The sequence below is a fragment of the Carassius carassius genome, chromosome 19 (assembly GCF_963082965.1).
Source record: "Carassius carassius chromosome 19, fCarCar2.1, whole genome shotgun sequence".
Taxonomy (NCBI): Eukaryota; Metazoa; Chordata; class Actinopteri; order Cypriniformes; family Cyprinidae; genus Carassius; species Carassius carassius.
The window spans coordinates 27,186,944-27,203,735 of NC_081773.1; the positions used below are offsets into that span (position 1 = coordinate 27,186,944).

At 36.4% G+C, this 16,792-nt stretch overlaps 1 protein-coding gene across 1 annotated transcript in view; it reads right to left on the reverse strand.

The window, feature by feature from the left end:
* The window catches only part of LOC132095497 (histone deacetylase 4-like), a 224,292-nt gene that overhangs the window by 15,252 nt on the left and 192,248 nt on the right, over nucleotides 1–16,792 (reverse strand). Inside the window, exons 23-24 of the mRNA XM_059500553.1 lie at nucleotides 6,475–6,593; nucleotides 3,700–3,833 (exon numbers count right to left, since the gene is read on the reverse strand). Of these exons, the coding sequence (XP_059356536.1) occupies nucleotides 3,700–3,833; nucleotides 6,475–6,593 (253 nt within the window). The remainder of the gene's footprint in view (nucleotides 1–3,699; nucleotides 3,834–6,474; nucleotides 6,594–16,792) is intronic.

Below are 16,792 nucleotides of genomic sequence, written 5' to 3' on the forward strand. Positions count from 1 at the left end.
TAGTGAGCTGTTTAGACAGCGAGGAAGAACCAAAATGAGAGCGTATTTGATTTAGAAACAGAAAGGAAGGCTCTGAATGAAAGAAGATAAATAGAAAGAACACTAGTGAAGATGAGAGATGGAAACATAAAAGAAATGATTCTTCCTCTGACACAGAGACAAGCAGATAAATGACGCCCTACAGTTTCATTTGTCTTGTTTGTGTGCGTGCGGACAGTGAAGCGTTTGCTATTCTTTCCCTCCCATCCTCAGGCTGGATTATGACCGTGTCAGCTGAACCTTGGTGGCTGGCCAGCACAAAGGGAGTGCTGCTAACTACACACCCTGACAAACATCTAGTCTGTGACACCCTAGACAAAAACTGGGTGGGAGGAAAGAGGAGAGAGGAGAGAGCTTGACGAAACAGGGCCCAGGGCCAGTGAGACAGAGGTTCAGTTCACCTGATGGATCCTCACTGTTAAATCAGCTCACAGAATTACTGGGCAAAACAAATGAGGGTGTCATACACATGTTCCTTGCAATCAAAGCCAGGTAGATGACACACAATGGTGCTCGAGATCCTTTTGTAAAACTTTAAAAACTATTTATAACTTGGCACACCACCTTAAAAACACAAAATTCATGGTGTAAGACTGTAAAATGATGTCCACCTGAACCAAAATTATGCCTAGCTTAGACCAACTGTTTTCCCTGGGGATTGTGTCGAATATTATAAACTTATAAAAATAATTTGACTTTTTTGCTTTAACTTAGTCTCATCCTAAATGTTAAATATTAAAAATAATAAACTCCACCTTTCATTAAAAATAAATTATATATAAAGTAGTTAGTGTTGTCACGGTACCAAAATTTCAGTATTCGGTACCGATACCAGTGAAAATCCACGGTTCTCGGTACCAATTTCGGTACCAAAGCAAAACACAAAAATATGCTAATTAAAAAAATAACTTATTATCACTAAAAATAAAACCAATGCCATTCTTTATACTTCTTTACAATTGTGTTTAAAGTTCTTCTACAAGTAATATAATTATGAAAAACAGTAAACTAGTTTCACCCAAATTTAATTTGTCTTTTAATTTATGAAATTTAAACACATTTTATTTTTTGGTAAATAAAGGGGATTTGCTATTAAAATTAAAACATGGAAGAAATATTGTGTGATTAATTTTTAATTAACAGTAGTAGCAGTATCACATACATTTTACAAAATAATAGTAATATTTCTAGCACAATGCCTTTATGTAAAAAATGAATTTGTAATGAATGCATATTTGTCATTTATCTGAACTTAAGACTGGTGGTGATGCTTAAGATATTTTTGTTCATTGAGGGTTTCTGTAAAAAAAAAAAAAGTAATAGATCATAATAATTATTATTAAAAGATAATAATACTACTAATTCTACTACCATACTAACAATATACAATGCACTATGGATTGATGAGCTGCTGGTTCATGAATATTAATCACGTTGTCTGCGTTCGGTCGAATTGATTTGCTGAAATCAAAACAGGGACATTAATAGATGAGCACCAGCCAATGATGAGCTCCGCCCACTACCGGAGAAACCGTCATATCTTCTGCTTGTTCGAAAAATATGAATAATTCTAAATGAACTCCATTATTTTGACAGGAGAAGACAACAAAGAATATAGTTTACATGTAGCATGTCGATTCAGCGTGGTAAGACTCTCGCTCTCTCTCTCTTTGCATGTGTGAGAAACAGAGCTATCAGCAAAGCGACGGCGAGTCGTGCTCCTTCACACAGAGTTTACAGTTCGGCAAATACCATAGACAGTAAAAGAGGCAAATACAGGTGTACTGTGCGTCCACTGAGATGAATTGAAAAGTACAGATCGCTTGATGGAGAGAGAACTCTGAAGCGCTCAGTCAGTGTTCAGCGAGTGAAAATATATCTGCGCCAATCTTATAATAGCCTCGAACACACACACACTGGCGAGTAAAATCTAAGAATTTATTAGCCAATGGCTAACAATAGACATAATTTAGTCGCCCTGAGTAAAATTTATTCACATGCGAGTGATTTACTCGCAATGTAGAGGCTGTTTTGACGGTTTTCCATGAATACCTTTAAATTGACACTGGTTTTACTCAAATGAAACGGTAAAATGCTTGTGAAGTGACTCCGAACAGTTCTGGTGATGTTGTATGTCCTCATTACTGCAAGCGTCATGCGCTTCAGTCTATGTAGTAAACAAACCATTCATTCATTCACACAGAGACGCGCAGAACATGCAGGATGCAGATTTCAACCAACTTTTGCGGCTTAACATTTACAAATACTGGTCCATATGGAGATTTGATTTGATTAATTTATGCTAACTTTGACAAATTCCGTGACTGTCCATATTAAAATGTAAGTTTCATTTTCATGTCTGGATTTTGAGATTCCATCCGCGTTTTCTGCTTCGCGGAAATCATAGCGCTGTATGCATCCAGAACCGGGTTTGAACGGGTCCTCGGTACCACCGGTACTTACAGAAACCTGGTACCGTGACATTTTCATTTTTTTAGTACCGACTTGGTACCGAAGTACCGGGTCTTTTGACAACACTAAAAGTAGTGCTGTCAAACGATTAATCGTTTACATATGTATACATAATATATGCATAGGCTCAGTGGTAGAGCATTGCGTTACAAGTGCAAAAGGTTGTGGGTTCAATTCCCAGGGAACACACATACGGGTTAAAAAAAAAATAATAATCTAGCCTGATTGCACTGTAAGGCGCTTTGGATAAAAGCATCTGCTAAATGCATGAACGTAAATGTAAATATGTGTGTGTACTGTGTATATTTGCTATAAATACACACAAATGCACACACACGCACATATATATAGTGTACACACAGATATATACATAAATGTGTTTATATATTAAATGTTTATATCTAATATAAATTATATTAATATAAATATATACATTTAAATACATGTAAATATATATTTGTAATGTGTGAGTATTTATATATACATAACAAATATACACAGTTCACACACATATATTATGTAAACCAAAACGTTTAATTATGGATGCAATTGATTTTTATTAATAGTTTGCCAGCACTAATATAAAACAATAATTATAATCTATTAATCTAAAATTAATAATTTAAATCTTTAAAAAAATATTTAAAAAAAAACTTTAACAATTTAATTTCTCAACCTGTCTACACTCCATTTTCGAGTAAAAAAAAAACACACACACACACACACACACACACACACACACACACACACACACACACACATATATATTATTATATTATATATTATTATCTATATATATATTATTATCTATAATTAAAATTTATTTCTACTAAATTATATGTGATTATAGAATTTTTGTAAATTTATTTTTTAAATAAATTATTAAATTTGATTTCCATAATTTATTTTAAAAACAATCAAATTAAAATACAAGAAAGGAAAGTGTAGGCAGGATAGATTTGTAATTTCTGTTGCATTATTTAATAACATCAGTCTGAGGCAGGACTATCTGACTATCCAAACAATGAAAGGGAGGAAATTGTAACTATTTTCCCAGTTTCAGGGTAAGTCAAATCTGAATAAAAAAAATAATCTATATTGTCGAACACTGGAGGATGTTGTCACTCTGTAAAATCCCTTCATCTCTTCCTCCATTCATACAGCCCTGTCCATCCCTGAGTCCCTTACCTCGTTTCCAAGCAAAGCAGACACACATGCTTCAGAGGCATCGCAAATGGCGGTGAGGTCGTGACCCCCCTCCAGCGCCAGCACCAGCCGGCCGCCGGCCAGCCCCATCAGTTGCTTGGTCAGGTAGCCAAAACCTGCCAAAGGGGGAGACAGGAAATACAAGAGGGGGTTATAGAGCGCGCTCAGAAACCGGTGGCTGGCCTTTGATCAAAGGAACCAGAGTATTACATCACATTCTCTCTGTTAAAAAGACAGCACTCTGGATTTACTGGGCCTAAACGTATAATATGAGGCAGGTTTAATTTTAATAAATGTGGCTTAGTATTTTGGCTGCAGGCATCTTTTGATCTTTGTTTGAATATATGCATCCGACTATACCTCCTTTCCCCAGAGATTCACATTCAAGGCCGTCCTAGATGATTTTATTTTGTTTTAATTCTTCACTGGCACGAATGAGACGTTCTTCAACATGTAAGAGAAGGAACAGTCCAGCTCAGCTCAACCCCTGAGAACCTGATACAACACTAACTGCAACAGAACTGCAGCTCCTCTGAAAAGTTGTGCACATAAAGTGCTTGTGCACATCTCTCTTAAAGGGACAGTACTCCATCATCATTTTTGCATCCTGGTGTCATTTTAAACTTTTAGTTTGTATGGATGCACAAAAGGAGAAATTTAGAGAATGTTTCTGCAACTTTTTTCCACACAAGAACATTTAATGTTGACCACATCTACTCTAAAAAGCATCATAAAAATGCACTTTATTTAAATTATCTTTGTGGTCATAAAACAATAAATATACATGTATAAATTACTTTTTTTTTTAAGAATCATTCATATACTTATTATAGTTTTGGTTAATGTTTTGAATAAGGTTAGATTTATTTATTATCATCAACTTTTTTTAATATATCTATTATATACCGTATTTTCCGGACTATAAGTCGCACTTTTTTTCATAGTTTGGCTGGTCCTGCGACTTACAGTCAGGTGCGACTTATTTATAAAAATTAATTTGACATGAACCAAGAGAAATGAACCAAGAGAAAATATTACCATCTACAGCTGCGAGAGGGCGCTCTATGCTGCTCAGTGTTCCTGTAGTCTACACTGAAAACATAGAGCGCCCTCTCGCGGCTGTAGACGGTAATGTTTTCTCTTGGTTCTTGGTTCTAAATAAATGCGACTTATAGTCCAGTGCGACTTATGTATGTTTTTTCCCCTCATCATGACGTATTTTTGGACTGATGCGACTTATACTCCTGTGCGACTTATAGTCCGAAAAATACGAGAGATATATATATATATATATATTAGTCTTAGTTACTTTAGTACTACAAGTTAAAATAAATAAAAATGAAAAACCTTGCCTTGACAATTGGCTGAAATACACTTTAGTTTTAAATATTATATTTCAGTATATGATTATTTTATTTCCAGAAAATACATATTTTTTTCTTTTAAGGTTTAAGTTTTGGTTAACTATAAAAACTCTATCTTAAGGCCTCATATTCAGCGAATAACAAATGTAGGACCCACTTTATATTAAGTGGCCTTAACTAGTATGTACTTACATTTGAATTAATAATTTAGCACAATGTACTTATTGTGTACATACATGTTTTTACATTGTACTTATATTTAAAAAAAAAACTACATATGATCACATCTGTATTTAATTTCTGTAATTACATTTATAATTACACTGTTGACCCATACTTTACACCATAACCAACCCTTAAACTTACCCATACCTCCAACCCTCTCCCTAACCGTACCCCTATCCCACCTCAATAGCAGCAAAAGTGTTTTACAATACAATATGAACACAATAAGTACATTGTACTTATTTTTTTATGTAAGTACATAGTAGTTAAGGCCACCTAATATAAAGTGGGACCCAAATGCATTTCATTTAGTTTCTTACACATAGCTGTCATATGACTTCAGAAATATGGCATACAAAAAAACGCAGCCTATTTTTATGATTTGTTTTGTTCTTTTAAGAGATCACATGACATTTGGTCACTATGAACGGTCATATTAAACAAGACAAAAACAGAACAAGAAGTTTGGAACGAAATGAAAGTGACTAAATAACATCAGAATTATTTAATGGCTGACTTGTTCCTTTAAGGTAAGCAAATAAATGAAAAACAAATGCCGTCACAGATCATCGAGCCATTCTTAGATCAGCTGAAGACTGAATCTGATTTAAAGTTACTTTTAGATGCAAGAATGGTGCAAATTCAGACCGGACAACGAGTCTGGGCAAATGTTTTGAAAGAACTGTGTTTCTACTTTGCGTTTCCAGCACTGACATATGGACAGCTTTCACCAGGAGATGTAATCTATAAGAGCCGGCCTTATGATCCCTCAAACAGGATAAGAGATGCCTTTTGGACCCCAACAACAAATGCTGTACAATCATTAAATGTTTGATTTAGAAACAGGCCCGGAATGCCATCTTGATATTACACACACATGGGAACAAAGAAGGAAAAACAGCAGGGATCTGGAAGTATGAGAAAGGATGACTGGTACAATCCCTCCCTTCTGGGATTAGACTTTGCACACAAGAGTGTGGTCTCTTGTTTTTGTGGTATTAGCACATGATAAATTTGACTGAAATGAAAGCTTTTCGACATGAGAAACGAGTGAGAGAGAGAGGAGTGGGACAAAGGCTGACTTCCACGTCAGTGACTCATCTATTTGCTCCCAACCGCTTCATCCCACGAGAATCTTCCTAAGTACAGGGGAACGCAGAGCACTTACATTTGGCCGTGAGCTTGTATCCTCCCAGAGGTGGTGGATGCCCCTCCACAGCGTCGAAGCCTGAAGAAACCAGCACCACGTCTGGAGCGAACTCGTTCGCAATTGGCATTACCACCGTCCTTCAAAAACACAAAAACAAGAGCATGTGAGTTCGTGAAAGAATAGTTCAGCCAAAAACGAAAGTTCTGTCAATATTTATTCACGATCAGTTTTTCCGATCCTTTATTATTTACTTGGGTGGAGATATTTATAAGTAGTTTTTCCAACTATGGGCACTTTTGTCCCTCTGGACGTGGAAAATAAAACCTCTTAAAACTAACCTTTCACATTTTCGCTAGTTTATTTTTTCTAATAAAAATGAAAATGAAAAATGACAATTCCCATCACATTGTCCACAATAAGACATTTGAGGCATTGTGTTTAACAGAATTCTGTGATGGGAATTACATTTTAAACAAATCTTTTCTATACTGAAAAAAATAAGAAGTTGCAAGTAAATGTCATAAATAATCTAAGAAATGGCAAGAAACATTGAATTAAACATGCTGTTTTAAAGTAGAAAAACTGAAATTGTATTTCCTTGTAAAACAGATTCCAAGAATCATTGCTTTATTTACAGCAACAAAAAATCAGCTCGACTTTGGAAAAAGTCTTCTGTTTACACGCAACATTTACCAAATAGTTCTTTATTTTCTTCGCGTCTCATTTTCATGTGCGAAAATTGACAAAAATCTTTTTCAAGCATAATATGGTTTTAACACATCGACTCTTTCTTTAGATTATCATAGTTGGAAAACACATTTTTATTACAGATTTTAATGGTTTAAGATGGAAAGTCTAGGTCTTAAGAATGGTATGGTTTAAAGTTTACAAGACTAAGAGCCAGATTTACTAAATGGGGCAAATTAGCGTTAGAGCGCAATTTTGTAAAAGCGACGATGGGAGAGGAAAATTATGCAGGTGATTTTCTGACAAAGTGCAAAATCTCATTCCATAAAGACCAGCGCAATCTACCAAGAGCAGCGCAAATTATCGCCTGCACAAATACCAGTGAACTGACGAGTGCAAAACTTTGAGAGAGATTAATTTAAATACTCTCCTCTAATAAATTTACTGATCAAAAGGGAAACTCCTACAAATCCATATTCAATAAGGTAAGTCGCAAAATAACAGACCATGGCTTTTTGGTGCTAATTTCCACACTGAGTATCTTTAGCAAATCCTAACAGGTTTTTTTTTTGCCAAATGAGGGTTATCGCTGGTGCAAGCTGATAGTAAAATTGCCCCCAAATTTTAAAATACAACATTCATATAAGAAAATGAAAGTGCTGAGATCTGCTATTCTTGTATTAAAAGTTAACAGAAAACTGAATGTTCTTGCTCTTTTTCCCATTCAATAAAAAATATAAAAGACATTTCAAGCAAGATTATCAATGACTGGTGACTTGATGTTCAATTAAAGCTATTCCATGACTTCTAAAATAGTGTAGAAATCATATAGACTACATTTATGATGTCTTTATGGCGTTTTCATAGGTCCCGGCAGGACCTGGTCACTATTCAGTAACTATCAAAGTATCAAAGAGAGCAGTGTAAACATTCTGCAAACAGTCTTCTGCCGTGTTTCCACCGCAGGAATTTTACCCAGGAACTAGGGACTTTGGTCTGGTACTTGGTGTGTTTCCACCGCAGGAATCAGGAACTAAATAAAGTTCCGGGTAACAAAATGCCCCTCAGAAAGTCCCTGCTGGCGAAATGGTACTTTTTCAAAGTTCCGGAACTTTCGGGGGCGGGACTTGGGCGCTAAACATCCTGATTGGTTGAGTTCACGCAGCATTGGTTGAGTTCAACAACCATTTATTTGGATCATTTTCAAAATATTACTGTTATTGTGTCATGAAATGTCATTTTAAAAGTATTTCAGGCGAGAATGTAGTTGTTTAAAACTCAAATCTGTGGTTTATTTATAAAGACAGCGCCTATTTAAAAATGTATTTCGCCGATCTCGGAGACGTGAGCTCCACACGATCAGCGGGAGCTCAGTGATCATCTATCCGCAGAGAGCAGCCTCACCTCGGCTAGACCTTCTGATATGTGCCGCTGGCTCTGATGTCTCTTTAGTGGTTATACATAAAATATTCATTTTGGGTAAGTCTAACAGGTTATCTTTGGTCTGTATTCAATTAATCTATATGTTAAAATGTAAATAAAAGGCAAATTTATATAATATTTCATTTCATTGTAATGGCTGTATATAGACACATATCCCTGAACTAAGTAAGTACATTTCTGCAGCTGTTATTATGTTTAAATGAAAATGAAAGGAGGCAGTGGTATTTGATATCCTGTTTCATTTTATTGTAAATATACAGAGAGGAAAATTGCAGTAGCCATGGTCAGCTGACTGATGTTAAGTACGCTGCTGTTTGCAGAATTACCGGATGTGTCTCGTCTCGTACATCACACTCCCGAGTCGAATGCACAAAGTCTGAACTACCGAGGATGCACGTCCAATATCAGTGAACTTTGTATTGTGAAACGCGCGCAGACCTACATCACCAGACTATTTGCCTAATCTTTCCGGTAGTTTACTGTTACAATCGGAGACCCAACGGAAACACAGGAGACAAGAGATCTAATTGCAGTGTGGGTTTTAATGGGTAATCCAAATCAACATCCAACAAACTGGGGTCAAAACCATAAATCCATCCAAAAATAAACAAACAGGGAAGGAACAGGAAAGAGAACAGGAAATCCGGAAGACGAGGACACTCGGAAGACGAGGAAACTGGGTGATGGAATGAAAGGACTTTATGAAGACAAACAGAAAAGACCGGTTAATATAGGCAGGGTAATGACTATCAAGTGAAGACACCTGAGTGCAATTAACAGGAGTGCAATTACTGTGATTAAGGGACAAGGCTTTGTGGGAATTGTAGTGCCTACGGTGAGGTGCCTATGGGGAAGTGAGACCACTAGTGGAGACTCAGGGAAACAGAGACCAGACAGCGTGACATTTACACCGCGGTGGAAACGCAGAAAGCAACAGGTCTGGGGGGAAAAAAGTTCCTGGGGAAAAAAGTTCCTGGTACAAATGTTCCGGGTAATTTCGGTGGGAACGCGGCATTCTTTTGTGTTTCACAAGGCATTAGGCTTTGGAATGACATAAGGCTGTGGAAATGATGTCAATTTTAGTTTTTGTGTGAACAATCCCTTAAAACATTCATGGCAAACAACCCAAAGATGATGAAGCAGTGCTTTTGTGTGTTAAATATAGTCCAAACTCCCCCAAAACATCGGTTGCCATCATGGGAAGAGCAGAGACATTTAAATTCCAGGAAGCAAAAGTAGATTCAGCATGATTCATGGACCATTCTGTGGTGAAATTGCGATTCCTAAACCAAGATTGCCTGTTGCACAGACAGCCGTTGGACTCGCCGGCCTGGAGCTCAGAGGTTGTATGACAACATGACTGGGGTGTGTGCATGGCGTGAAAACAATCCCAGCCGTTCTGTCTGTAAGACACACACATCTATGCATATGCACATCCACACACCCTCCGATTCAGTTTGTCTTGGCAATGGGGATCAGACTTTTTAAGGGTCATCAAAGCTCATGTCGGAAGAAGACGACACGCACATTGATTAGGCGAAGGATATTCTGACTTTGAGTTTATGACTGCAGCCAGACCCTGCATTCCTTCTGGGCTCACAGCTGTGAGGCTATATTAAGATGGCAGATTTCTCTTTCTGAACTGCAGCTGGAGAAATTGGATATATAACTGGACTTGGTTGGGCGGGTGGCTTGGCGTTCTTTGCTCCAGTGTAGGTGTAGCTGACGTTACAGGCTTGATTTGTGTAAGGTTCCATTTCAATGGTCTGTTAATAAAGATTCCCTGCAGCAAGTTTACGGTAAAAATATACATGTACACAGCGGGTAAAATAAGTATTGAACACGTCACCATTCATCTCAGTGAATATATTTCTAAAGGTGCTGTTGACATGAAATTTTCACCACATGTCGGTAACAAGCCAAGTAATCCATACGTACAAAGAAAACAAAACAAATACGTCAGAAATTAAGTTCTATGAAATAAATTGTAATGACACGGGGAAAAGTATTGAACACGCTTACTGAAATTGATTTATTACTTTGTACAAAAGCCTTTGTTGTTAATAACAGCTTCAAGATGCCTCCTGTATGGAGAAACTAGTCGTATGCATTGGTCAGGAGTGATTTTGGCCCATTCTTCCACTCAAACTACAAATAAACGTACTTAAAATGCTGGTTTTACAACACTCAAATATTCCGAATGCTAAACATTTTCTAGGCTGTTTTATGAAAAATAAGAAACAAAATAAAGCTTTTGAATGGAACTGTATCTTTTTTCGTTTATAATTCCGTTGACATGACACAGCTTACCCTTATTAGACATGATGGTGATGACGGCTCATGCATGCTCCTCGCAGGGAGGTTTCTTTCGCACACAGCTATTTGCATTGCATTAACTGTGGTGGACAGTTGCACACTATACTTCAGCTCTGGTTGGATGTGGTTGGAATTTCACTGGCCTCTGGAACATGGCAGTTGTCCTCTTGCCACAGGCGGTCAAACGGCCCAGCTCCTAAGATGGCCAAGGTCCACATCTGTGCTTTATATTTTCCATCCTAAAGTACCTAACCTCACCCCAATTCCTCCATGTGCCCCACACCGAGCCCAGCTGACTGCACTGCCTGACTTACCGGAGGTCTAGCGGCTTCAGAGAGGATGACAGCAGGCTTTGAGAGTCAAACAGAGTTTGCGTCACAGAAAAGCGTGTTTTCGGTGCTGTCTGGGTAAGCGCAGTGGTGTCTGTGTGGGCAGCTGGTGTAAACAAACTCGCTTGATACTATTTTGATGGTCAACAGTGACTCGTGCTAGTACATGTTGAGGACTTTAAATCAGTGCTTGAAAATAAACTTGCAAGATCAAAAAAAGAAAAAGAAAGGTGTTATGTTAGGCATGCAAGGATACTAAAATCTGATAAATCAGGCCAAATGTAATAATTATTTTAACGTTTTGCCCAAACTGTCACTAATAAAATTTTACTATTTTGTATAAATAAACTGAAAACAAAATCTAAAATCAACCAATTTAAATCCTACAAATGACATTATACCATAATATACATATAATAATGTACAGTATAAAAAAGGTATTCGTTTTGAAGTTGGCTAAAGTTTACATTTAACAACACTATTTAAGTATTAGAACAAAACAAATAAATAAAATCAATATGGACTGTACATGAGGATTAAATGATGTCAAGCTGAAGTAAAATATGTAAGCAACAAAAAAAGAAAAATTATATATATATATATATATATTAGTGCTGTCAAAATTATTAATCAGGATTGAAATATTTTCAAAATATATGCTCTATGTGTGAATTTATATATACAAGATAAATGTACGCAGCACACACACACACACACACACACACACACATATATATATATATATATATATATATATATATGGATGTGATTAAGATTAATCATTTGACACACACACACACACACACACACATATATATATATATATATATATATATATATATATATAGATGGATAGATGGATAGATGGATAGATATTCCCCTATTTTCCAACAACAAAGCAAAAGATGCATTTCTGACTTGATTTCAATATTAAATTGTTCATATATCTGACCGAAACTGAACATAGCACCTGTGCTATGGTATTGAATATACACATCAACAAAACAAAAAAAACCTAAAAAATGTAAATATCTTTCTTTGTGTTCTGCAAAACACAGTCAGTCAGGTTTTGGAACAACATGAGGTTTAATAAATGAATGATTTTTAATTTTTGGCTGAACTGATCTCTTCAGGGTCAAGATCTCAGGCTAGAATGCCTATTAATGAGACCTTTATACACTAACACAGCAAGGGAAAAAGGCTGAGGTTTGCTCAACAGTCACACTTTCCATCACAGGTGGCACCTCACATCGAGGCCCTCCCCACCTGCCAGAAACAGCAGCAGGACGCCCACATAAAGTCTTCCTTGCTCTAGTTTTTTTACACACAGGCCACAGGCACTCTGAGGGCAGCCGCAGACTCACAGAGGGGTCCTCGGTATGACAGCAGCGGTTCGGGCGAGTGGCCAGAACCTCCTGTCTTTCCTTTTGATGTTTGGAGACGAGCGAGTTTTAGGCGCCCGCCAAAACTGCTTGCATCATCACATTCCCCCCGCCACAAAAAAAACGTGCCTCTTCTCTGGAAAACCACACGATCAATTATCAAGCCTGTGTGGAAAAGTCTTCTTTAAAGCCCGTGCTCTCATGAATCAGACAGCGTCAATGCGGGGATGAAAAAGAGCTTTACTAATTAGGCCATGGATGCTGAGATTTAAGACCCACGTAACTGCGTCCTGCTCGAAGTAGGAGCCATCCAAACTCCTGTCTCTGCTGACTGTCAACTTATTTGGGCTCTTTATAGCTGCTTCTGCTGACGGATATGATCATTCCTGCATTTCAATCCAACTGCCTCAAAAAAAAAAAAAGAAGCGGGATTAATCACAGGCTAGACCACACAGACACAAAAAGCACACAAATCAAATCACACCATGCCACTATGAAGACCCACAGCGTCGGTGAACGAGCAGCAGGCCCCTCTTTCTTAAAGCACACTCAGCTCTGCAGGTCTTATGTGATGTTTTCCCTCCAGGAGCTCCCGTGCGAATCTTACCAAGACCAAGGGATCATTTCTCACGAGAAGATAGGGCCTTTGTCAAATCCCTTTGACCTTTGAAGTGTTTGCTCCAGACTGGGACTCTCACACGCACACAGATACAAGTTTCTAGATTCCTGCTATTCTGACGTCTTCACGTCACCTCTCTTGTCTGACACTACAATTAACTAGTGCTACTGCTAACTACTGCTCAGGGTTCCCACACCTGCTGACCCGTGACTTGCCATGATGTTTTCCATAAATTTTATCTTATTATTTAATTACTGGATTGACATTTGAAGTGAATATTAGGACAGATTGTTATTTTCAGTTCATGTCTCATAACCAATAAATAATGGAAGCCCATTTCCACCCATAAAAAAAGGTAATTACAACTGTTTATCTCACAAGTCTGAATTATTATTTTTTCTTGCAATTGCAATTTTGTATCTTGCAATTCTGACTTTTTTTCCTCACAATTACTCACTTTTCTCGTAATTTCAAGCTCACAATTCAGACTTTATAACTCACAACTGCTTATGATAATATCAGTGTTGTTAGATACAAACTAGTTAATTGCAAGTTTATACGTTGCAATTCTGAATTACCCTTTTTACACATTTACCTTAAAAAAAGAAAGAAAAAAAATCTCTTGATATACAATTTAAAGTTTTACATGCTAAGTTTTACACATGCTTTACATTTTAATATATATATATATATATATATATATATATATATATATATATATATATATGTATATATATATAACTGAACACAATAAATACATATAAGTACTGTCAAACAATTAATCTCATCCAAAATAAAAGTGTATGTACATAATGTGTACTGTGCATATTTATTATGTATATAAATACACACACATCCATGTTTATATTTTTGAATAATATGTAATAGTTGTATATTAAATATATTTATATATAATATAAATTATATAAATATATTCATGAAAACATGTCAATATTTTCAAAATATATACTGTATGAATGTGTATTCATATATACATAATAAATATACACAGCACACACACATTAAGTAAACAAAAACTTATTTTGGATGATTAATTGTGATTAATCATTTGACAGCACTTCTATATACACACACACACACACACACACACACACACACACACACACACACACACACCTATATATACCTATATATATATATATACAGTACAGACCAAAAGTTTGGAAACATTATTTTTTATGTTTTTGAAAGAAGTTTCTTCTGCTCATCAAGCCTGCATTTATTTGATCAAAAATACAGAAAAAATGTAATATTGTGATATATTATTACAATTTAAAATAATTGTTTTTATGATTGTTTTATGATAATGATTCATTATCAAAATTGGAAACAGTTCTGCTGCTTAATATTTTTTCAGAACATGTGATACTTTTTTATGATACTTTGATGAATAAAAAGTAAAAAAAATAAGCTATGTTTTTAAAATGTAAATATTTTGTAATAACAATATACACTACTGGTCAGTAATTTGGGGTCAGTATTTCTTTTTCTTTCTTTTTTTTTATAAAATCAAAACTTTTATTCAGCAAGGATGTGTTAAATTGATAAAAAGTGATAGTAAAGAAAATATATTATTAGAATATATATTATTAGATTTTTTTTTTATTTTGAATAAATGCAGTTCTTTTTTAACCTTTTATTCATCAAATATATTAGACAGCAGAACTGTTTCCAACACTCATAATAAATCAGAATATTAGAATGAATTCTAAATGATCATGTGATAGACTGGATGTTACATGTGACACTGAAGGCTGGAGTAATGATGATGAAAATTCAGCTTTGCATCACAGGAATACATTTCTTTTAAGTATATTCAAATAGAAAACTATTATTTAAAGTTGTAATAATATTTCACAATATTACTGTTTTTTTCTGTATTTTTGATCAAATAAATGCAGGCTCGATGAGCAGAAGAAACTTCTTTCAAAAACATTAAAAATAGTAATGTTTCCAAACTTTTGGTCTGTACTGTATATACAGTCGTGGCCAAAAGTTTTGAGAATTACATAAATATTAGTTTTCAAAAAGTTTGCTGCTAAACTGCTTTTAGATCTTTGTTTCAGTTGTTTCTATGATGTACTGAAATATAATTACAGGCACTTCATACGTTTCAAAGGCTTTTATTGACAATTACATGACATTTATGCAAAGAGTCGGTATTTGCAGTGTTGGCCCTTCTTTTTCAGGACCTCTGCAATTCAACTGGGCATGCTCTCAATCAACTTCTGGGCCAAATCCTGACTGATAGCAACCCATTCTTTCATAATCACTTCTTGGAGTTTGTCAGAATTAGTGGGTTTTTGTTTGTCCACCCGCCTCTTGAGGATTGACCACAAGTTCTCAATGGGATTAAGATCTGGGGAGTTTCCAGGCCATGGACCCAAAATTTCAACATTCTGGTCCCCGAGCCACTTAGTTATCACTTTTGCCTTATGGCACGGTGCTCCATCGTGCTGGAAAATGCATTGTTCTTCACCAAACTGTTGTTGGATTGTTGGAAGAAGTTGCTGTTGGAGGGTGTTGTGGTACCATTCTTTATTCATGGCTGTGTTTTTGGGCAGAATTGTGAGCGAGCCCACTCCCTTGGATGAGAAGCAACCCCACACATGAATGGTGTCAGGATGCTTTACTGTTGGCATGACACAGGACTGATGGTAGCGCTCACCTTTTCTTCTCCGGACAAGCCTTTTTCCAGATGCCCCAAACAATCGGAAAGGGGCTTCATCGGAGAATATGACTTTGCCCCAGTCCTCAGCAGTCCATTCACTATAATTTCTGCAGAAGATCAATCTGTCCCTGATGTTTTTTTTGGAGAGAAGTGGCTTCTTTGCTGCCCTTCTTGACACCAGGCCATCTTCCAAAAGTCTTGGCCTCACTGTGCGTGCAGATGCGCTCACACCTGCCTGCTGCCATTCCTGAGCAAGTTCTGCACTGGTGGCACTCCGATCCCGCAGCTGAATCCTCTTTAGGAGACCATCCTGGCCCTTGCTGGACTTTCTTGGATGCCCTGAAGCCTTCTTTACAAGAATTGAACCTCTTTCCTTGAAGGTCTTGATGATCCTATAAATTGTTGATTTAGGTTTAATCTTAGTAGCCACAATATCCTTGCCTGTGAAACCATTTTTATGCAACGCAATGATGGCTGCACGCGTTTCTTTGCAGGTCACCATGGTTAACAATGGAAAAACAAGGATTTCAAGCATCACCCTCCTTTTAACATGTCAAGTCTGCCATTCTAACCCAATCAGCCTGACATAATGATCTCCAGCCTTGTGCTCGTCAACATTCTCACCTGAGTTAACAAGACGATTACTGAAATGATCTCAGCAGGTCCTTTAATGACAGCAATGAAATGCAGTGGAAAGGTTTTTTTGAGATTAAGTTAATTTTCATGGCAAAGAAGGACTATGCAATTCATCTGATCACTCTTCATAACATTCTGGAATATATGCAAATTGCTATTATAAAAACTTAAGCAGCAACTTTTCCAATTTCCAATATTTATGTAATTCTCAAAACTTTTGGCCATGACTGTA